This window comes from Sylvia atricapilla, chromosome 1 (assembly GCF_009819655.1).
Source record: "Sylvia atricapilla isolate bSylAtr1 chromosome 1, bSylAtr1.pri, whole genome shotgun sequence".
Taxonomy (NCBI): Eukaryota; Metazoa; Chordata; class Aves; order Passeriformes; family Sylviidae; genus Sylvia; species Sylvia atricapilla.
Genome location: NC_089140.1, coordinates 126,426,591 through 126,450,977, shown reverse-complemented (window position 1 = coordinate 126,450,977; position 24,387 = coordinate 126,426,591). Strand labels below are relative to the sequence as shown.

Genomic DNA, 24,387 nt, shown 5'->3' with positions numbered 1-24,387 from the left:
TTTGGTTTATGGATCTAAGTCAGGAATTGTGGGAAGAAGTTAACTTTTGCAGTGAAAATTGATACCATCTCTGTATTTTGTAGAAATTGAAATCTGTCCTTGTGGTAAGGAGGGTTCAAAAGATACCAGGTGCTAGACCAACAAAAAAATTAGGCAGACTCATGATGTCTTGGTTTAGAAAGACAGGTGTCTGCCAGAGAAAGCTAGAGCTTCCCTAGGAATGGAGAATATAAACCCATTCCCTCCAAATTATTATAATTTTGCAGTTAGGGGCTTTCAGGCAAAGATATGGGAATAGGAATAACAGTTCTTTACTTGGAATATTAAAAATAAAAATGTAGTAGTGCAAAAAAAACAAGCAAACAAACAAACAAACAAAAATCCTAAAAACCCATCAGAATACGACCTGACACCCTGTTGGTCAGGGTGTTGAAAGCAGTCCAAATAAATCCTCCTGGAGTAACAGATGTAGTTCTGTTGGAGTAGACATGATCCTGCAGAAGGGTTAAGTGGTAGTGAGATGGCTCCGGTCTTCCTCTGGGAAATCCAGTGGAAAAACAGGCTGTCCTGCACTTCTGAATCTTAGGTTTTATCCAGGTCAGAATGCTTGGCTCTTCACACTGGGTGGAGCATCTCACAATGGGATGGTGTAATTTTATCAGTCATGCAGTGAGCCTTAATGGCCCATTAACAGCAGATATCTCCCCCCCCCCCCCCCCCCCCCCCCCCCTCCCCCAGAGCGAGGATGGGCTGTGGAAGAGATAAGGAACACTGCCCCACCTGGTTTTAACAGCTGCCCCATTATCAGATGGCATCCACCCCCTCCCCCCCTGGAGTTATGAGGAATGGGTTATACAAGAGATAAACAAAAAACACCCCCCTGGTCTCAACAAATGGAAAATAGAATACACATTTTTGGTTACATATTGCAGCCCAAGACACATGACTAACCCAGAGATGTGCATTGGCATGTGAGAGGCAGCACTGAACAAGTCAGCTCTGTGAACAGGCAGCAGCAGAACCCTAAGCTAAGCAAATGGGTTTGCACCAAGGATGTAAAGATAGTTTTTGATTTCAACATCCATCACAAGTCCTTTGGCAAATCCATCTGGAAACACACAGAACACCCAGAAACAATGGTCAGTGCGTGGCAGCTTAATCAAATTCCTACTAAAATGTTGCAGACATCAAACCACTCTTATTATTCTCAACAGTGACAATCTACAGTCTCTAATCTTGTGTATTTTTTCAAGGATGAAAATAAAACAACCAATGAACCACAGAAAGCAGAGGCCAATAATAAAGCAGAGCCTGTACCAAAGCAACAAGGTCAGTAATAAGCTATTTATGAGTTTTCAAGTTATCTGGACACAGTATATGTATATTCTATAGGATTGTAAATAAAACTGTTGTTATTCCTAGTGCTCTGGCAGGAGCTCTTATTTTTTATTTGCGGAAAAAATTAAGATCTCTGAATTGTCATTGACCCCATGCCTATGATTTGTTACAAGTCTAGGAACAGTATCTAACAATAACAAAAGGCAATAATAAGCTTTCAAGCACAGAGTCCCTTTCTGATTAGCTAGTTTAGGAAGCTGTTTCTTCTTCTTTGCAATTTGACTTCTTAGAAATCTTAAAATAAAGGTATTTAGTAAATAAAGGGGAAAGAAACCCACATCATATTTTTAATTATTCTTTTAGTGATACTTCTCATACGTACCAGAAAAGACAAGATAGACTTTAAACTATCTGACATTCAAATAGTTCACTAAACAGCCATTCCACACTAACACTAACAACAGGAACAACAAAAGTAGTGCTGTTAAAAATATTGTCTATCCCCATTAAGAAGTTACTCCGGAGTGGTACACAGGAAGATAGAACTCAGGGCAGTAAAACAAGGTAATTTTTTTCCTAAGCAGCTGGTTTCTGGAAACAGAGGCTGCTGCTCATGGCTATCCTGCCCCTCTCTTCCCCCATCTCCAGTAGCCAAGCCTGTTTTGTGTATACCAGAGCCTAAAGGACTGCTTACACCTGCTACCAAAATAAAAGCTCAGGATGGTGAAGCAACAACTACTGCTGGGCCGTATCCCCTCCTCCCTCCCTCACAGCATGTGAGGGGCAGCCCTTTCCTTTTCCATCCTCCAGTTTTGGAGAAAAACACGGGGTCCAGTTTTCTTGTTGGTTCATGCTTTTCCTTTAGGAGAGCAGTTCATATTCATTTCACTAAAGCACCAAGCAAAGACTGAGGAATCTCCAGTCTTCTGTGATAAAGAATAACTAAGAAAAGCAAAGCAACTGGAAAAAATTACAAGAAAACTTTTGTAATTTTTATTTGTGTGCATGTAATCATAGCAAGTGTCACAATTTCTTTCCTCATATAATGAAACTTTAAACAAAGTCCATTTAATGCAATTATCTTCTTATATAATGGCTGTAGCATGAAATTAAGGGAAAAACGAAGTCTGATATGAATTAACTGTAGCAATAATGGAAAAAAACCAAAATTGATATTAGAATTTTTAGCAAAACTATTGCATCACAGAATGGAGTATCACTACATAAATTCTTTTTGTTTCTATTAAAACTTAATCTAACTTTACAGATTAATATAACTCATTAAGATATATTTTGGGATATTAAACTACTTTTTTTTCCTTTTAAAGTGGTGGTGTAGTGGCAACTATACCATTAATTACTTCAGGAAATTATAATATTACAGTTAGGCTCCCCATTTTGGGGGGTATTAATTAATTAAATCCATAGTTTTTGGAAGGCACTTCCTCATTTTCAAACAACCACAAGACATTGAGGGTATTAATGAGTTAGATAGACAATGGGTATACAAGCCAGAACATTTACACAGGAACCACACCACAGGAGAAGCTTATGGATTTCACCACCCTGAATGGAAGTCTCTATCACCTGAGCCAAATAAGGAACTTTTTTATCTCTGGACAGAAAATGGAGGTGGGTCTAACGCAGTTCACAGGAAGGTCTAGATAAAACTCATGCAAACTTTTTGTGAACTTTGTGTCAAACCTAAAATCATGTAGTTATTTTCTGGAAGAAGAAAATGAGAATTTGTGTAGGTAAGCAGAGGATGAGAGACTAGAGAAAGAATTTTATGATGTATGTACAAATTTGGAGAGAATTATTAAAGCATAGCCAGGGCTCAAACATTAGTTGAGGCAGATCAGCTAATGGAAAACTTCAAATGTGTTAGAGAAAAGTCTTTCCAAGGTCTCTCGTTACTTTCTCTGTTATAATCAAAATTCAATAGACCAGTAAAACCCTTGATCATGGTATCAGTTTGCAGCTCCATAGTGCTAAATACAAATCAATAGATTGAGTAGAGTTTATCTTAACCCCCCTCCTTTTCACATGACCAAAACCAGCCATTACCTTCTCCCTTTCTCCATGTATTCACAAAGCAGCACAATGTTTCCACTACACATGAAAATCCAGCAGGAGGTACCACTGGAGCCTGTTGGATTAAAACTTGGCCACTTAGGTCAGTCAGGAACACCTGGTACTTTTGGCTTCATTGCTGGCTACTCATTGCCCTATCTCCACCTCCTCAGTTGCCCTCTCTCCCATTTGCTTGCTTTGTGATGAATTCTCTGCATAATTAGTTCACTCTGCAATTAATTCTCTGTGCTTAGTCAGTTTGTTCCATAATGGATTGATTTTTTTAATTCATTCATTCCCTGCATTTTTTTGTGTACTTAACAAAGTGTGATTCACCTAATTACAGGTTCTCTGTGATATTGAATCCAATTGCTGTAATTTCTTTGTGTATTTATCACCTCCCATAATTGACTGGGTATACAAATGCTTCCGTTGTTTTACCCACTGCTGTTCAATAGCTCTGTGGGTGGTTGTGCTCTTTAGGAGGACACATCCAACTTCCACCTGCTAACTGGTGACTGCATTGTCATTCTCTGTTTTATAAGTTCTTTCATCCCCCGATAGATAATTCCAGTTTGATTCTTTCCAACTACATTTTAGTATTTCTCTGAAGTCTCTTCTCATCTTTACATTTTTCCCTTACTAGAAACTAGTCTGCTTCCAGTAATCTAGGTTTTGATCTTCTACTAAATCAACAAATGTCTCAAAGATGTTTTCCAGAATCACTTCATAATTTATTCAGCTTTTACAAAAGTGCATATTGACATTGCTTTGTTCTTGGTGGGACTTGAGTGAGAAAGCTAAAGAAAAACTATGCTAGGTATTTCTACACATGCTGCAATTGCAGCTCTAGATCATAAAGGAGACAGAATCTCCCTCCTGGGAGCTTAGCATGTTAATGTTCACTGATATTTACTATCTGCAGAGCATAGATGCTTTGGAAAGTATCTCAAGTAAAGCAGTGCAACTCCACAGGGGAAGGGCTGCTCAAAAGGATCTTCAACCCACTCCATATTCCCTCTTCTGTTCAGGTACTTGAGGAACAGTTACTTTTCCACTAAGAAAAAAAGTAAAAGCAGAAGCTGTTGATAGCTGCACCCCCCTTATATATTAGCCTACCTGTTTTACCTTGCCTCTTTCACAATAAGAGACTTCAAACCCATATCTCTCACACTCCTGTAGAGTTGCCTAATTACCTGAGTAAAAGTTAGACTAGAGAGGTGTGGGAGGAAGGTCCATGGTCCTGCCAGCCTCTGGGACATCATGCAGAAAAGAATGCAAAACCCTGTGGAATGCAAGAAGTTAGAATACAACATGGAGCATGTAACTGACACTAACATGGATCATGGACCTAGAAGTCAACCAAAACATATCCAGAATATGGTTGCTCTCTCTTCCTGGACATAGAAATAAATGTATTACATAGATGTGTTTATTGAGGGTTCAAAAATCCCATGCTGTAAAACCTTGGTTGATTCTGGTTAATTAGGTACTAACTAACTATGCATGGATTACAACTGAGTTAAACCTCTGAGAAGGGTGATTTAAATTAAACTTGAAATTTTTCAGCTAAAACCTCTGTTTGGCCTGTTACAAAATTTGCTCTTAAATTGTTCTTAAGCAGCTTTACAAAACTTGCCCCATAGCACCAGGAAATCCAGAGTTAAATAAGAGGGTTTTATTTCAAAAAATACAAATTAAGTATGTGACTTTATAAGCTGCAGCCCAATGACCTAAACATGCCAATCCAAAGAGACTTTGAAATAATCTTTTTCCTTGTCCTGATCGTTTATGCTCATCACTGCTAGTCAGAAAACAGGCATCTATTATTCTCATAAAATGTTTTTTTAAAGATTACCAAGGACTTGCATATGTTTAATCAGCTTGCTTCCACTCCTGCTGATGTGAAGTCTTTTAATTCCTCTCAGATCTTCATTTTTCACATGAGTGACAGGTCTAAATGCTAGGAAAACAAACTCAATTTATTCATACAATCTTTCTTTCTTTATAGAAAATAAACTTAAATAATATTTTTGTTAGCCACTGAAGTTGAGGGTTGAGGTAAGATGAACTTATTTACAGATTGTTTTATTTCACCTCTGCTCATTTCTGAACCTTTTTTCCCTGCACATAGCATTTGTTCAAAAACTGTTGCTTGTAAATCACAAAGGTGTACATTTTGCAATGTCAGAGCTGAAGTATTTTCTCTTCTTCATCCATAGGTTTCATGTGGGTTTTGTTTTTGGTTTTTTTCTTGAGATCTTTGTGACCTCATAACCATTTTTAGATATTTCGGATTGCTCAAGAACATCTCTGTGAGGCAAGGACAATCAGGCAAATTAATAACTATGTCAGAAGCATCACAGGGATTTTGTAGACTGGTTCTCTTATTCCCATTCCATTGCTCCAAACGCAGACAATCTTTACTCCAGCTATTTAAGAAAACTTCCTCTCTATGCTACTTTGCAGGCAATACCACTTAAAACTAATTTGAGGCTTCTAACATATTTTGAAATGTTTAACACTTTGCAAAAAACGGAAATGACCCGATTTTTTTAAATTTTAAAAAATTTTAAAAACACTGATTTTAAGGCCTTAAGATTATGTTAACTAAGGCATATATATCACTGCTAAAATGATCAAATTACTCAAACATTGGTCACTCTTCCTCCTACTAGCAGACTCTACCCATGTCTTTCTACAGCATTTCCAGTTTCAAACAATGCTGTCTACCCTCAGGTGTTTCCATGCACCATTAAAATTGCCACCTTTAACTTGTATATTGACTAAATTAATTTGATCATATAAGCATGTTGTAGTTTAACCCCTGCCAGCAACCAAGCCCCGCGTGGCCTCTCACTAACTCCCCAACCAGAAGAATCAGGGGGAAAATCAGAAGAGTAAAAGCTGGAAAACCTGTGGGTGGAGATATTTTATCAGGTCATTAGGGAAGGCAAAAGCCATGCACACAAGCAAAGCAAAACAAGGAATTAATTCACTTCCTATTGACAGGTAGGTGTTCAGCCATGTCCAGGAAAGCAGGGTTTCAATCCTGTGCAACAGTTACTTGCGAAGATAGGTACCATCCACTCCAAACTTCCTTCCTACTTCTTTCCCCCAGTTTATGGTCAGTATATAAAGTGTCATAGGGCCTGGAACACCCTTTTGGTCAGTTAGGGTCAGCTGTTCCAGCTATGTTTTTCCCAGCCTTCCATGCATCCGCAGTGTCCTCACTAGCATGGCAGCATAAACAGCAGAAAAGGTCTTGGCTCTGTGTAAGCCCTACCCAGCAACAACAAAAACATCTCGATATTATCAACCCTGATTTGTGCTCAGCAAAAATCCAAACACAGCCCCATACTAGCCACTGTAAAGAAAATTAGCTCTACCCCAGCTGAAACCAGCACAGAGCACAAACATCAAGGTACACAAAGTTTTCGAGCAACCATCAAATTCAACAGAAGAAATACAAAGTATTATTCCTTAATCTTTGTCTTTTTGTCTACCAGGATGAGTTCCCTTCTGTGCTTCTGCTAAGTATTGGAAACTCTTTGCTTTTTATCCTAGTAACTGCTAGCCATGACAAGTTCTGCTTTTACGTATATCCAATGAGTAGAGACGGGAGGGAAGCATAGATGTGATACTGGTAGTGCAAGGCAGTGGAGCTGGCTGGGAATTCTGGGAAAGAGATTCTTCCCTTCCTGAAGCATAGCAAGGCAAAAGCACTTTTTCTGTTCTGTACTCAGATTGATACTATTCAGTTGCTGACATTTATTCCTACCTTAATATCTAAAAACTTACCTAAGAGAGGTAAACAAATATGTCTTATAAATTGCATGTTGTTCCTTGCTCCTTGGGGTCCTGGGCAGATCATTGGTACTATGAGGTTTCAGTGGGCCTTTAAATTTAATGAGATTTATTTGGAGGGATTCCATTAAGCCATGTTTTTCCCCCAAAATGCTTCCACAACTGCCACTTTCCCCTTTGCTCTTAAAAGAGAACAAGCAACCCTTATCCCAACATAGTTTTAAAACGCATTATCCTCATGGGAAGGCCAAATATCTAGAATGTGTAGACAGCAGTGAGCTGTATTGCTCAACTCCCACTACTAATGCATTAGGAACTTCATCCACCTATATGCCAGTACAATGAGAATGGAAATAATTCAGAAAAACTCAAACCCCTTGTTTTTTGAGTAAGCATGGATCTGCATGTTTTGAAAATCACATTCATTGGTGGTGCCTTGGCTTGATTTTGCCTTTTTTCTCACTCATGATTTCACCACCATGACCAAAGTTATGCAAAGCTGTCCTGCAATCCTACCACCTACTTGCTGGATCATTATTTCTTCTGGAAACAGTTGTATTCAAAGTTTTCCCTAAAATAACTACCACACTGTTCTTAAGTGCATTCCTTTGGGCCTGGAATAATAAAAAATAAATAATATTTAAAAAGTTATAATAAATAATAAAAAAAATTACCAGACAAGCTAGATTCAAGAAGTGAAGAGCAACAGATTTGGTTGGGTTTTGTGGGTTTTTTGTTTGTTTGTTTGTTTGTTTTTTGGTTTTTTTGGGTTTTTGTTTTTTGGTTTTTTGGTTTTTTGTTTTTATTTGAATATGCAGACAGCCCTCTCAATTTCACATGGAAAGAAAAAAAAGAAATTTGACACACGGCTAGTAGTGGTGCTAGACCCTGATATCCTAATATTAATGCAAATAAGCCTGCTAGAAATTTATGAATCCTTGTATGTGAAAATTTGGAATATTCATGGAATTGCAAGCCTTTCCTTCAGTCTGAATGCAATCAGCATTTGATGATCAGTGTGGGTTCAGACATGAGACTAAATACCTTGAGAATATCTATCAAACTTAGAAGTTATTTTCCTCTGTACTGGAGTGCTCATGTGAAAGCACCATATATTTTCACTTAGTGCTTTTTGCTTCTCATGCATTTTGTTATTCCACAGATGGATTATCTTATTCAGCAGCCATTACACTAAACAGTGTGACACACATCCTGTTTCAATGAAGAATGCCCTTCTCACAAAACCTGTTTGATTGTCCCTCAATTTGCTCTTTTGTTCCCCACAAAAAAAAAAAAAAATCCAAATCCTTTTAGGAACTCAGAACTGTATTCCTCTACAATAAAATCAAACCAGAAGAATTACTCCATGAGCCAAACTACTTTACTCAATCTGCTGATTGTCACTAATTTCAGTGGATCACAATACATCTCATTTGAAATTTATCTGCCAGATATGCCAGATATTTATAGCTGACATAAAAATTCAATGCCATGCTTTCAGCACCTTTTCCCTGCTCTAGCTGTGTTGAATATCAGATTGTATCCTATTCTAGTTAGGAGTAACCACTACAACAAAGAAAATTCCCAAAGTGAGGTGATTACAGAAATGTTGAGATTAGCTTTGCTGTCACTCTTGATTAAGTACTTGGCTTTTTGGATTGTGCAGTCGAGGCAGGTAGAACTGGGGTACTACAACCCATAAATTCAAAATCGAGCAGAAACTTGCAACAAGTACTGGAATTTCTCCCTCCTTTTAAAGGAATAACTCCCTAAATATGGAGTTTAACTATCAGAAAAGTCATTTTACACTATCCATCTAAAATATTCAAAGACTGATTTTTTTGAGCTGTCTCAAACTCAAAATACAACATATACAACAGGCTCCTGATTTATTTGTTGTCATGTTTTGCTGCCAAGATTTTTCCTCTATCATTGTATTACTTAAAGTGTTTGTGAAGGCTGAGCTTGTTCCTCCATTATGCAAAATGTCAGACTGATGAGAGCTATTAAATTATTTTTCAATGTGAAAGTTTAAAAAAAAAAGATATTGGACCAATTATAAGAAAGCACCAGTTGTGACCACTTAAAAGGCAGGAGACTACTCCATGTGCTTCAAACTCTACAGACTTCCTACTTAGATGATGTTAAAAAAGTTACTAGTAACAGAAATTAAGAAATAGTCTATATATAGTACAATTTACATACTTAATGATATATTTCAATCATAATTTACTCAGCAACAAACTGTACTGTCATGACAGCTGAAGCAACATCTTTGATGCAGTGCAAATACTGAAATATAGGTAATTTTATTACCATTTCTGTTCATAAGAAAATTAGCTAATTTTCATTTTCCTTCCCGTATTTCTCGAGGCATACCTGGACAGATCTATCCGTTCTCTCCCTTGTTGCATGACTTCTTGTCACTCAAAAATAAAGTAGAGCTCTCAACTGACCATTGTTGAGTTGGCTACTGATGAATCTAGTTAAAAACTAGAAGTAAATTACGTATTCTAAAAGGTATACTCATCATAAAGAGGCTGTATATAGTTGGCACTGAAATAGATGTATGCAGGATATTGTTCAAAGGTCAGGTCCCATAAGTTGTGTCTTCAAGTGCTTACCTACTGAAGAAATAATATCAGACAGACTGTGATTCCTTCAAAAGTATTATTATAATTCTTTAAAAATTCATTTTCAAAAATTTAAATCTTTTTTCTAGATAAAGAATCAGCAAAAGCACCTGAGCCTTCAAAACCTGAAAACTCAACTGAACCAGTTAAGACAACTCAACAGGAAGAGCAGGAACTCAAAGATGGGAAAGAAGATGCTGAGTGAGTAAATTCAATTAAAAAATGTGAAGATTCTACCTGATATCCTACTTCACATTTCTGTGTGCCATATATCAGTTCTTTATAAGTCCCTCCTGTAAGGATCTGAAGAGCTTTATTTCAATTTCAAGGTAACATATATATGAGGTAGTCATTTATTATGTACATTCGATTGTGTGTTGTACATCATCCTAAATTGCAGGAATGAGGATAAGGATTTGCTCAACTACAACCATATGCTAATTTTAGCAGTGTTGCTGCTCAATTATGACTATATCTTAGGAAAGAAGAAAGTCCCAGAATGCTGCCCTGAACCTAGGATATGTCACACCATTCTGATTTGAAACTTTTTACCCTGTATTTTTTTTTTTTTGAGTTACACCATTAAATCAGCATTAGCCTTCACAATAAGATTAGTACTATCTCTGCCTGAGAAGAGACAAACAAATGAAACAGCGGTATTCCTTCAGGGGAAAATCTAAGGTCATTCAACCTTTGTAAAAAGCTGCAATGACTGTTTTATGAAAACAGAAATAAATATGATGTCTATAAAAAATAAACTTGGAAAAGTCTGCAGTCATTTCAGAAGCAGAGACTCACAGATTCATAGAACCATAGAATTCTTTGGTTTGGAAGGGACCTTTAAAGGTCATCAAGTCAAACCCCTCTGCAATGAGCAGGGACAGCTATAAGTGGATCAGGTTTCTCAAAGTCCCATCCCAGCTGACCTTGAATGTTTCCAGATATGGGGCATCCACCACCTCTCTGTGTAACAGGTGCCAGTGTTCCACCACTCACATTGAAAAAGAATTCTTCCTTATATCTAATCTAAATCTGCCCTAAGTTTGAAACCATTAAACTTTGTCATGTCACAACCCCTGCTAAAATGTTTGCCCACATCTTTTTTGCAGGCCCCCTCCAAATACTAAAAAGTTACCAATAAAGTTTCCTTGAAGTTCTTCCCTAGGCTGAAAAACCTCTACTCTCTCAGCCTTTCCTCATAGGAGAGGTGCCCCAGACCTCTGATCATATTTTTGGCTCTCCTTTAGGCCTGCAGATGACACCACCCAGCTTGGTGTCATCTGCAAACTTGCTGAGTGTTCACTTGATGCCACTGTCTGTGTCACTGGAAAATAAAGGTCTTCATAGAACAGCTCAGGTTGGAAGGTCCCTCCACAAGGAATGAGGTCCAAACTCCTGCTGAAAATATTTAGAGGTTAGACCCAACTCCCAACTTTGATCAAGGCACCCCAAGGTTTTTTCAGTATAATTGTCAATCTATATCATGAAGAATGGAGTTTCCAAAATTTCTCTGGGCAGTGTGGTCCACCCTTTTACCACCCTCTTTATGAAAATAATTTGGATTTAAATTTTCCTTTGCTCTAACTGGTTTCTTTTGCCTCTCGTGCTCTTGCTCTGTATCTCTGGTGTTCTTTCTAAATCAGAGTGTGTACTTAGCCTTCATTGCTGCAAGAACACGCTGTGGATTCATGTTCAATTTGTTTCCATCAGGACCCCCAGATCCTTTTATACAAAGCTGTTATCTAGTCAGTCAGCTCCAAGTCTTTACTCTCACATGGCCTATTGCTGTGCATCATGAAGTTTCTACCTTTTGAGATCAATTTGAGTGGAGAAAAACAGATATATTCAATGCAAAACAGGGTAGAAACTCTTCCTGCTTGACTTTGCCTCCTATTGTTTTGATTATCCTAATGAAACAAAGAAAAAGACTTTCCCTGACATGAATTTAATTTATAGAGATGATTACCTATTTTCCTCCCCTTTGCTAAGACAAACTTTGTGTCTGGAATTAATCAAGGAAAATGCTACTGCATATGCCTCTATAAAATAATAGATGCAATTAAAAATAACTCTGACTAGAAAAAATGGAAAAGTTATAAATAACTTAGTCACTTCAATGTGAATCAGTAGGTCAAAAATGAAATCTTAGATAAAAATCTGCTGTCATTATACAATATGTTACTCAATTCTTATAGCTCCACTGGTAAAACTTGTAACCATGGTTAACATAATTGCTATGTGCTTATGAAACAAAAGGGTATGTTGTTTATTACTAGAAACAAAACCTGTTTGTTAAAAGGAAATTAAAAATATTTACATTAAACATTGCTTTCTCAGAGGTGTTCTGACTCAGCATCACGTGTCTATACTGTCAGTCTAATTTGATCAACAGCTTCTAAAAATACAGTAAATATTTGGTAAATTCTACTGCCAAAACACTTAGCCACTAAATTCTGCAGTAGAGTCTAGAAGTCATGGCACTGGTGTCATTGCACTGGCATGAAATTAAACCAAGCAGACCTGTTTTATGACTGTTAGAGCTGAAGGGAGAAGGATTTTTAAAATGTGCATTTGAGAGAATTTAATTCATTACTCCTTAAGGTTCATGGAAGTCTATTTAGACATCATTCCTGATCAAGGTTACTGCCTTATTGAGTCTATGTGTTCAAATTTGCTTACTAGAATATTTTTAGGGGAATCAACTGCTTTTATCACCTTGAGAAAAGCTGAGAATTTTAGTCAAATGCATACATGTGATCTACAAAGTAGCAGCAAATGAAACATGCTCAAACCACTGTCTAGCACTGAAGCCAACCAGAACAATTAAATCTGCCTCCTGAAGAATTTGTCATTGCTAATTTCTAGGTATTTTCATACCTGAGAGTTATTTGGAAAAGGGCTAGTTTTATTGGTCAAAGCCATATCGAGGACTGTTAGGACAGTCAGGATAGTCAACTAAGAGTCCCATTGTCCAGGAGTTTTCTCTGTCACTGTTTAATCCATATTTGGATACTACTCAAGCAGAAATTAGTAATGAGTGCTCTTCCCTGGGCAACACCAAACTCTGTGGTGCAGCCTACACACTGGAGGGAATGGATACCATCCAGAGGGGCCTTGACAGGCATGAGAGGTGGGCCTACACAAACCTCATGGAGTTCAAAAAGACCAAGTGCAAAGTCAAAAGACCCATGGTCTGCACTTGGCTCACACTAATCACCAGCATCTGTACAGCCTGCATGATGGACAGATTGAGAGCAGACCTGCAGAGAAGGACTTGGAGATATATTGGGGAAAGAAAAAGTAGCCGTGGGATGGCAATGTGTCCTCAGAATTGAGAGAGCTAACTGTATCATGGGCTGCATCAAAAAAGTTGTGGCCAGCACTTCAAGGGAGGTGATTCATTCTCATCTACTCCACCCTGCTGAGATTCCACCAGAAGTGCAGCATTAAGCTCTGGAGTCCTCAGTACAAGGCTCTCTAGACCATCAACCTGGTTTAGAGACAGCCACAAAAATGATCAGAGAGGTGGAACACCTCTCCTGTGAGGAAAGGCTGAGAGAATTGTGATTGTTCTTGCAATTCTACAAAGGGTAATGATTTTAAAGAGGGCAGATTTAGACTAGATATGAGGATGAAAATTTTTTGTGATGAGAGTGATGAGACTGATTTGTCAGAGAAATTGTGGACGCCCCATTGTTGGAAGTTATTAAAGGTCAGGTTGGACACAGCTCTAAGCAACTTGATAGTGTGGACAATGTCCCTGTCCAAAGCAGATGGGATAGACTAAATGATTGTTAAAGGTCTATTGGAAATCAAATAATTCCATGATTATATGATATTGTTGTGGAAATCAAGATGGGCAAAGTCACTGGTAGAATTTTCTTAACTGAATTTCAGATTTTTCCCAGATATATTTCGGCTTGTAGCAAGGGCTCTCTGAGAGAAGAGGAGGCAGGAGCCAAGACAATCCCACCACAAGCAGTGTCCTTACCAGCAAGGTTCAGCCTCACAAAGTCTGAACACAGCAAGCAGAGCAAGATCCTAGCAACAGGCTCCATCAACAAGGCAAAGTGGTGTACCAGGTCTAGAATCCATCAGGGAGTCCAGCCAGGAGCAAAAGAGACAGGATCAGAGACAGGGCTGCAGACAAGGCTACAAGACAGGTCCAAAATCTGTCCAGGAGAAAGGACCAGAGACAGAACTGAAGGTAGACACACCTAAACATAGCTCAGGCCGTGACCAAGGCCTGACCTGGAGGGGACAACAAAGACCCATAGGCACAGAGTGTGGGTGGAAGACCTGCTGGGAGTCTCAGGAGAATTAATTTATGTAGACTATTTTCTTATGCTAATCATCTTTCAAGAGTCAAAGTTTATCAAAAGTGACCTGATATGCAAGAAATCATCAGTATGCCCATTGACTCTGAGTAATATACATAATAAAATAAGGTTCATGGATATATATTTTTTCACAAATCATATACATCCATAGCTCATCAACTTTCATGGAAATGTAAAATAGAAAATTTTTCACCTTATCTGCTGTTACCATGACATTTAATTTTTTAAAATGCAGGCTCAGATACATAGAATAAGGAAGAGGGAAGGAAGGCAATTTTACTGTTTGGAACAGCACACTTTTTAATTTCCTCTATAATAACAATTTTTTCTTCTTGCTTGCTAAGTGAATGACAACTTTGACAAATACTGCATTTTCTCTTAAAACATCCCACAGAAATCTTTTGTACACACACACACACACACACACAAAACAAAACAAAACAAAAAAAACAAACAAACAAACAAAAAAAAAACCAACCACCAAAACCCTGCCTTCCTCTCTCAGCATATGCTCATTTTTTTAAAATACTCCAGTGCATAGTGATGGACACTAATAAAGAGCAGAGAGACACAACACTGGTCTCAGCCACCTGAACACTATGTCTGAAAGAAGAAACCCACAAGAAAGGATAATGTACCAAGCACTGAATTATGGCCTAGTGACTGAAACATTTAATATCTGTTTCCTAATGGCTTGGATAGAATTGCACACAAATTGGCTTTGTCTGCCAATACATTTTTTTCTCCCCTCTGTCTTTATTGATAATGTAACAGAGCAACAGGTAATTTTCATTAATAGCTATTTGCTGAGAAATAATAACCTCTGGAAGGGTGGGCTAAGACTACCCTGTCTCTTCACAGCAAGAAATAAGGGAGCAGAAGAACAGTCAGCACCTCATTTGCACTCTAATAGAAGACAGGGAGTCTCATTAACAAGAAACTAGCACAAAGCTTCAAGGTATGAGACAAAGAAACTGCACCAAGTCCTGGAAAAGATAGAGAAGGTAAATACAGCATCTGAGAGTATAGGTCTGAGAAAATGGAGGGACACAAAGAGCTTCTATGACCTCTTCTCTCCTCTGTGTCTTTTAAAAGCCTTTAAGCCCTGTTGAATTTGTAAGAGTACTTCATCTTCCCAGATTACCAAAGAGATTACAATGTACTTTTTATACTAAGGCAGTATGCTGAAACCCCAGCAAAAGATCATGAACGCAGCTGTGCAAAATACTGCATAAAATAATCCATATTTGGAGGCTAAATATTAAAGACCACAGAAAGGAAAAAAATTGCAGTAGGTAACTGGGACTTCCTATGTTTTTAGATTTCATCTCAAACTCTTACACATTTTCATTTATGTTTAGGGGGGAAAAAACATTATATCTGATATGCCACTGTCAGAATCTAGCTATTACAAATAAAATATAAAAATATTAAATGCATTAGATAAAATTTTAATAAAATACTACCTTTATTTTAAAAAAATACCATCCCCACCCAGAAAACATACTCATCTGATTCTGTTTTTTCAAATGCAGAAACACAGCTTTCAACATTTAAAAAAAAAAAGTGAGCTCCAGGACTGCAAACTTCCATATGACCATGGGTGGTTCAGGCAAACCGAACTTCATGTTTGTGGTTTGCTTTTCTCATTGCCACATCCTATTACTTAATAGACTCTACCAGTCCTTCCATAAAGAAGATTTTTTTCCTCTTTAATTTGGCTAATAGCAAGAAAAGAAAACAAAACAAAGATTAAGAGGCAATTTGCTATGTGGTGCATAGCCAGGTTAATAAAGAGAGCTCCTGCTGGTAGTGTGTTCTTAGTGAATAATGCACTTCATTTACCTCAACCACCTCGAACGAGAAAATTACTGTGCTTATTAGTGCTTGCCATCCACTAGTTACAACGCATCAATACACCAAGTAGATGCACCTTAGAGAAACCATGTCCTATCAAAAAATCTCATCACATTAGTGAAACAGACTCAGTATCAAACCTCTGCAGAGTCTCTAGAAATCCTTGATTACTGTAGGAACACCAAGGATGAACAAAAATGACACTCATGGCAATAAACTCCAATCAAATTTAGATGAAGTAAAACAAGGCCAATGCTGGGCCTCACGAAAAATCCCAGTTTAAACACAGTTACAAGTGCATTTTATGGAGCATCATTTCCTTAGTTGTTTCCAGCTAATCACTGTAGTACTTGAAATCGTAAACAGATGGAATGCATTTAATATATTTATTATGCCTGACTGAAAAGACATTAATGTGTTAAAAAATAAAAGTACTTTTCTTACCACTTATATTCCCTCTGCTTAGGCCTTTTTTTTCAGAGCCTGTCATTTCTACTTCTTGGACTTGAGTTTCTGGAATGACTACATTGAGAACCTGCAAATTAAATAGAAAGGTGATGGTGTGCTGTCTGTACCAAAATGGATTAAACTTGCTATAATCTTTGCTGAGATGTATTTTCCCAGAGCCTTTAAATTCTGTCCGATCTGCAGGATGCAGTTACCCTTGCTATTTAATTTCACTCACTCTGCATGGCAATCGAGTAGGGAGCCTGAAATTAAAAAGTAGTGGATTCAGAAGTTTTTCATTGAAGAATAAATGAAGTGAGGAAAGGGTAGGAATGTCATTATACAGACTGAAATGCTGGGGTGAAATGCTGGGGTTTTTACCCTTGCATTATTTCAAATCATATAATATTCATATATATTTATTGGTAACTGTATCAGTGGAAGAGATTGGGGTTTTTTTGAATATGTAAAAAAGTACGGGTATAGTTTGTCATAATTTGCCACTGATTGATTTCTTTGATTAAAAGCAATTTCTGTGCATCTTGTGTACATCTTCCATTCACTTAATATTTTTCAAAGTAAGAAAAAAAACTTTTTGTAAAAAGGGAGGCATTATAATTTATTCAATATATTATCTCTGCCATTATATGTTGAGTTGTTTTTTGGGAAAAAAGCAAAGCAATGAGCATTGTGACAAGTACACTACAATGTGTAATATAAACCATTTATAATTAGATTGCATTTGCATTTAAATGACATTTGTACTAAACATTAACAAATGTATCAGGGCCTTTCTTGATATATCTAAGAGGCATATACCTAAGACATAATGCTTACCATTTAGTAAAAGAAAACTGAATATTACTTCATGACAGGTGTAAGCATTCATGTCCATGTTTAATCTTGTCCAACACATTTTTTTAAAACACTCTGTCTCCAGTTATTTTCTCTTTCTCCAAGTCTTAGAGATTTAGGATGAAAATGTCCCATGTTGTGCAGCCCAAGAGAGGAGCAGAGGAAACAGTGACAGGTGGAGATATGAGGGTCAGATGAGAAGTCAAACACTTCTGGTAGACCAGTTTTATTCAAGACCCCGGGTAAATGATACTCAGGAGAAGAAGTGGGATGAGCAGTGTCTGCAGGGAACACACCTACTTTGTTGCTGCATTTGGAAACATGTCAGGGTCTTGCAGAAGGGGAAAGGATGGTCTTAAATACCAGTAATTGGAACTAATCTCAGAGGAATAGGTTCTTTCTCTCCAAGGTTATTTGTGATCCTGGGAAAGGTACATGTAGTGAGTTCTTACACAGGTGGCTGTGTAACAGTTTACCCTAATGAAGGTAGATTTGAAACAAAGATGGTCACACCAAGGTAATTTTATATGATTAGTATAGGCAACAATGGCCCATGGCAAGAAGTTTGGAAGCACACACTGAAAATTATGGAATTAACTGACATTCTTAGTCATCATGCAATTATTACCCTTGTACCAAATCCTTTACATTTGGGGAAAACAAAAAAGTGAGAAATTTAAAATGTGCAAATTGCCAAAAAGTGAGATAAAAGAGAAGGGACAATAAATTTTACCCCATGTTCAAAAAGCATGGGGCAAATTGTACCAAAAGAGATTTACATTGAGGAAAAAGAATTTGTAAAATGAAGGCAGTGAAGCACATAAATAAATTCTTTAGTAAGATTATGGAATAGCCACGACTAGGCATATTTAGGAAAAGATAAGAATCTTTCAGGTGTACCTCATCCTGCTTTGAGCTGTGAGGATAGGATATCTCTAACTTCTCTAGAGCCTTATGGTTGTATGATTATTTTAGGGACTCTATGAAAAGAGATGACAAATGAAAGCCTCTACTGGAAATTAAGTTTTTCAAATTTGAGACTTTTTTCCAACTTTTGAAAACATTCACAATGGGAAATTTTATGGCATTTTTATTTTAGTTTTTAATTCCCTCTGTATTAGGAAGAAATTGAAAGATAAAAAATAGGAAGAATGTTTTGTGCTGTGGTCATGAACTCTGTACAGCACTGTATCATACTCTGATTAAATTATTTTACATAGCCATAAATTAAAGGCTTATGTAAATAAGATATGTGTTTATATTTAAATGTTAAAACGTTAAAAATTCCTGATAAGTGGCAGATTCTCAAGACAGATTTAATTGCTTACAGATAAGAAAGCCCCAATGACTCAATAGCACCAGATAAGGAAATAAATGAGAATGACTTGCTTAGACTATTATACCTTTGTTCTAAAGCAATTAGTATTAGAAATTATTCTATCCCTATTTTTCAGATCATAGTAAATGGTGCAATTAAACAACTTTGTATCACCAGTTACCATAAGGAAAGGTGATTTTTCCATAACTAATTAATACTTTCAACATTCATACTGCTTGATTTCTACTACATTTATAGTTCCTACTGCAGAATTTTAATTAAAATAAAATCTTATTCACATTTTAATTGGGTACCTCAGTGAGAGTTCCATGTGTTCAGCATTGAGACAGACTCCTCCTTAGAGAGCACTGTAAAGAAGATTAGAGGATTCACAGATTGTTGTGACTGAATAACTAGGAGGACTGTCAAAGAAGCTACTGTGAAAAATAATTGAGCTAAAAGGCAGGAATCTCTGCAGCCGAGATTATTAGATTTCAGTCTGCATTGCATCAAGAAGTTTACTCTGAGTTCAATACCAGTAGATACGCCTGAGAGGTAGTGCCTTCCTTGAATACTGTTGCTTCCATATCTGTTTTGCTTCATCAACAAAACACGAGATCTGGGAAATGGAGGATCTATGCTTTTTTTTTTTTTTTTTTTTTCCAAAAACACTTGCCTAGGGCCCAAACAAGCATGATCTTTGTACAAAGATGCTGAACCTATGAAAGTCATGAATTCCAATTGAAAGATATTTTCATATGTTTTCTGCATGAAGTTCTTAAATACTTACGGCACATTATTGCTGATACGTACATAAAACCAAAACCAACCCAAATATTATTAAATTAACGAAATAGGTAATGAAATATATAGTATGACAAAGGAACATCAGTTTAAAATAAAACTGCATTGTGAAGAATAACTCAATCCTAAAATGATATTAAATAAAAATGTGATTCGTTCTGTTTTATTGCAATGAAAAGTCAGTATAATGCCAGTATTTCAAAAATGCAGCAAATAGAAAAAGACATAATCTTCTGTACCAGTAAAGATGGGTCTTTAACAGACAATTTTCCTTGCTGGGGGTGGTTCAGTTTAGCTATTAGGAAAAAAATTATCACTGAAAGAGAGAAAAGGCACTGAAATAAATTGCAAGCATCTGGATGTGGCACTTGGTTTAGGGGTAATTATGATGGTGCTGGATTGACAGTTGGACTTGTTGATCTTGAAGTTCTCTTCCAACTTTGATGATTCTGTGATTAAAGGAAAAGATGATGGGTCAGAGGAAGACACTTGTTTCAGGACTGTGAAGGAAAATTAAAATTTAATTAAGAGCTTTTTGAAAGTCTGTGGAACCTAATGTGTGAACAGCTTGTCCCAAGAATTTAAGATGATGCATCTATCTTAGAAACTTACTTTGTTAGCACTTGAGCTGTTAAGACTTTTGGAAGAAGAAGCTGGTGGTAAATACACAGGTTAAGGCACTTATCCACCTCCCAAACCTCTATATATTTCAAGTTTGTTTGCTGAAAAGGATTTCCTGTCATGCTGCATACATTGTTTTGCTTTCTTGGGAATCACAGCCTACAACAGTCTTCATGATCTTAGCTGGTATAATCTTGAAGTCTATCACACTTTTTTCAACTGTTCCTCACTCATAGTAAAAGCTGCCTAGAATTCTGGTCATTAAAGGCTTGAAAACTTTCTTCAGACATTTAAGTTATGATAATTTTGTGCCTCCATTCACATTTATTCTACTCATAATACTGTTTCTCAGCTCAAATACCTATTTTCCCAGGATTCTCCACCAAAATTTGATCTTTATAGACAATGATCTCATTATGTCTCAATCTGGTTTTTTGTCCTTTTCAAAGTCACCTTCCCAGTAGCGTTGGCCATTCTAAGAGACTTTCTGGAGTCTCCTACAGGAATGCACGTTTTGAGTATAGCTGGTCAGAATAATTCTGACATTGGCCTATATCCCAATATTAATGCTTATTTCCCTGGCAGTACGTCATATGCATTCTACAGTTACATTTGCAACAATGTTTTTCATGGCCAGATTAAGCGTGGCTGATAGATGACTTCCCTTTGACTAAACACCCAGACATTTGTCCTTTTGTCACTTGCAACTGATGATCCCAGAATTTATAAAAGAAATTCTTACTATTTCATTCTAAGTACATGTCTGCAGTATGGGGCATTAGATTGGTCCTTGTTTCTATTACTTGGACTAAATAATTCAAATTTTCCTGCATAGGAATCATTCTTATTTTTAATCTTCCAAATCCAACATCCTATTAAACACCATTAGTACACTACCAAATTTTGTACCAAAATCATGAAGGAGAATATTAAAGCTGACTCCTAAAACCCTATCAGCATCCTGTGCAGATAAAGGAGAAAAACAGTCTCTCTTCAGAGCCAATTCAGAGCAGAAACCTATCTCAGTCATTCAGAACCTCTCCTCAGGGAAGCCTTCTTTGGACTATAAAGATAGTATAATAAAAATAGCAAAATTCCTAAATTTTTGGAATACCTCTCCTGCTGTACCAAGCGAGTGACTAACATGTTGGATTTTTTCTATTACTTTTTTTCCTAGTAATTTAGGGTGACTGATCTTAGTCTTGCAACTCAGGGCTTCTATGGCATTACTCACACTGGGATTGTCAGCAAAAATTGAGGATGTGTTTTTGAACCAATACACTTCACGATGCCTGGAATTACATAGTTCAGTCTCTCTGAAATCTTTCTCATCTGTGCCATCATGTTTTGTGTATTATCATATCCTTCTGAAAATTGATTACCTGCATTAGAGATTAATTATTCCATAATTTATTCAGAAAAAAACCACAATTTTTTTAAAATACACAGATTGTAAACACAATCATAAATCACAACATCAGAGCTCAATAAAAGCATTGAAAGCTCTATTGCAAGACCAAGAACTCTATTTCCATTAGTTAGCAGAAATTTTCTTAAGTTCTGCAAAGAAAAAACAGGGTTATAATTGATATCAGCAAAAAGTATTATGGTTATTTCCAGGCAGCATAAATTTATGCAATACATTTTCTCAGGGGTCACCTGGTAGATAAAATATGGAATTGAACTCAGGTATTTTGGTGTTCATGGCCAGAAACAAGGACTAATTAAAACCCTAGATTGCAACTTAAAAAAGGGCAAACCTTCTGAAATAACTATTACATTTCTTATCACTGTTTGCTTGAACTCTTAACACAGAAAACTTTCAACCCACAAGTACTTAACAGCTGTTGCATACATTAGTATACTGAATACAGTATTTCCATAGCCAATATCATAGTGATATTCTTTAAATATGCCATAGGTATCTAAATCTTCTCCTGTAGTTTGGGAAGAATAAAGGCACTGCAATTTTATCACTAAAAAAAAAATAAATCTACAAGCTACAAAAATATAATCTACAAATGAAAAATATCAGAAAATTACATTATTATACTTCTCATGTTACATATATTTCTATTGTGAAACAAAATACGTTTGAGGTAGTAACAAGACTTTGTGCATAGTACATGAGTTGCTGTCCTGATTTTCATTTCTTAGGCCACATTAAATTACTTGCACAGGGAATCAACATTTCTGTTCTGTAAAGGATTACATGGAAAGCAAGTAATATAGACCTAGGCCTATTGTAACATACTGCACAAAGGTCAAAGATAAATTGCTTAAAGAAAAAGCATTCTAAAAAGAAAAACAGCTTAGAAAAAATCCTAGCAGAGGTGATGCAAGAGAAGGAGTTAAGTTTAATTAAAAGTGATTTAGTGAAGTTTAAATGGGCTTCATTAGCCCAGGCAATTTAAAGTACACCCCCACACAAAGTACACATACAATAAACATTCTCAAATTAGCAGTGTTCAATGTGCCGCCTCTTCCACCTGTGTTAACCAAAGAAAATTTAAAGTAAGCATTTCATTACAAGAAAATAATGGAGTAGGAGGTAATGCAAGCCAAATCAGAAGTAGGGCAAGGAAAATCAATTTCTCATCAACTGCGGGGCAAATAACTTTAAACTAAGTTACATAGATTCTAATCAGTACCAAATGGAAACATGGTTTCTCTGTGCTACATTCCACCAAATTCATGATAGAGGAGACTTTAACTTTTGCTGGAAAATCTGTGAAATAAGAGGAAAATCTTAAGCAATTTGTAGCTTATTCCTAGAAAGAAGAATGAAAGGGGCCTTTGGCATGACACCTGTGATAAGTGGTATCTAACTATGAGATAGTTAATGACCTGAGCAAATACAGCAACAGCAAAGACTAAGAACTATTTTAAGTTCTTTGCATAGAAGCAAAAAACTAATTGTGAGACATTAGCTCAAAACAAGAAAGGATGTCATTACATTGCAGATGGCCTGAGCAAAGGGACAATGTGACACAAAAGGAGCTGTGATGAGATTACAAAATGTTTCAGAACTGTTTTGATTAATCTCCTGTCTGAGGAGTTTTAAAAAATACACCGTACAAGACTTAAATTAGAGTAATGACAAGCACATACTTCCAAACTTTTGCTTCTGCTGCTGCTTCTAACAGCAGATCTCCACTTTATCCAATGGTTTTATTGCTGAGGGATTTTCATATGCTTAAATTATACTTCCTTGTGCTCTGTGATTTGTGTTGTCTCCAGAAAATTGCTTCTCAAAAAGCTACACACATCCCACTCTGACACTCGCCTTTTTTAGCTACAGCTCCATCTGTTAGAAATTTCAAAGTAGGTTTAGGTCTTCGGGAGACATGGTGTTTATTCAAAGATCACTTTGCAGTGGTGTTCATATTTTTCCCTATCCAAGGTACTGTCATACCCCTTTCTTCCCTACTCACATTTGGGAAGATTTTCTCATGAATCCAGACATTTCAAGCATATGTCACTTTTGGTCTGCTGCTATTCTTGCTGTAGCCACATCCCTATGGTACCTGGGACAGAGTTGAAAACCTATTAAGAAAGAAAGAAAAATTTCCTGCTGTAGCCCCTATATTAGGAATAGCTTTCATCATTTCAGTACAGGGAGGGCAATTGTGACTTGTCTGGAAGGAGATCCTGAGCTGCCCTGTGCCAGTCACAGCAATTTCCAGCCATCTCTGACATCTGTGAGTCACATCAGTTGAGAAGGGTCGACTCAAGGATACAGACAAAAAATCCTGTGTCCTGGTCTCTACCTAGAGGAACCCCAAATGTGTGGCCCTGCTGCCAGCTGAGTTGCACTCAAAAACAATCCCAGTCTGCAAAATCAGACAGTAGTAAGTAACCAAGGATGAAATTCTAAGTAAAAAGCACAGAGGAGTTGATCAAGAACCACTTTCACCTATATTTTCTGTCTGACTGTCCAGCATGCATAAAACCTAATGAAAGCATTCATTTCAGTGCAGAGTATGAGTCTACAAGTGTTTGAAAATCAATAGTTCTCAAGTTTTAACAAATGTTGTGAGTTCTGGAATATCAGCTTAGTGTTACTATGACCCTGAGCAAATTCTTAGAAGAAAAAGAAGAAACCTCAGTGTTTTGTTTCCGCTGAAAACAGATGCATGTTACCTCATGTAAGCAATGATAAACCATTAAAAACATAAATGAAATAAATTTTCCCAATATTAGAAAGTGTAAAGTAACCATAAGTCTCTACTTCTTCACCTGCATTTCCTGTCATCATTAGGATATTGCCATATAACAATGAGCACATTTTTAT

At 36.8% G+C, this 24,387-nt stretch overlaps 1 protein-coding gene and 1 long non-coding RNA gene across 2 annotated transcripts in view; one reads left to right on the top strand and one right to left on the bottom strand.

Moving 5' to 3' along the window:
• The window catches only part of CNGB3 (cyclic nucleotide gated channel subunit beta 3), a 59,969-nt gene that overhangs the window by 2,046 nt on the left and 33,536 nt on the right, over positions 1 to 24,387 (top strand). The window contains exons 2-3 of the mRNA XM_066335577.1: positions 1,254 to 1,329; positions 9,941 to 10,052. Coding sequence (XP_066191674.1) covers positions 1,254 to 1,329; positions 9,941 to 10,052 — 188 coding nt within the window. The remainder of the gene's footprint in view (positions 1 to 1,253; positions 1,330 to 9,940; positions 10,053 to 24,387) is intronic.
• LOC136371529 (uncharacterized) lies at positions 20 to 23,590 on the bottom strand. Its single transcript, XR_010745359.1, has 3 exons — positions 23,528 to 23,590; positions 18,983 to 19,036; positions 20 to 620 (listed from the first exon to the last, which is right to left on the bottom strand). It is a non-coding gene; the product is annotated as an uncharacterized lncRNA (long non-coding RNA).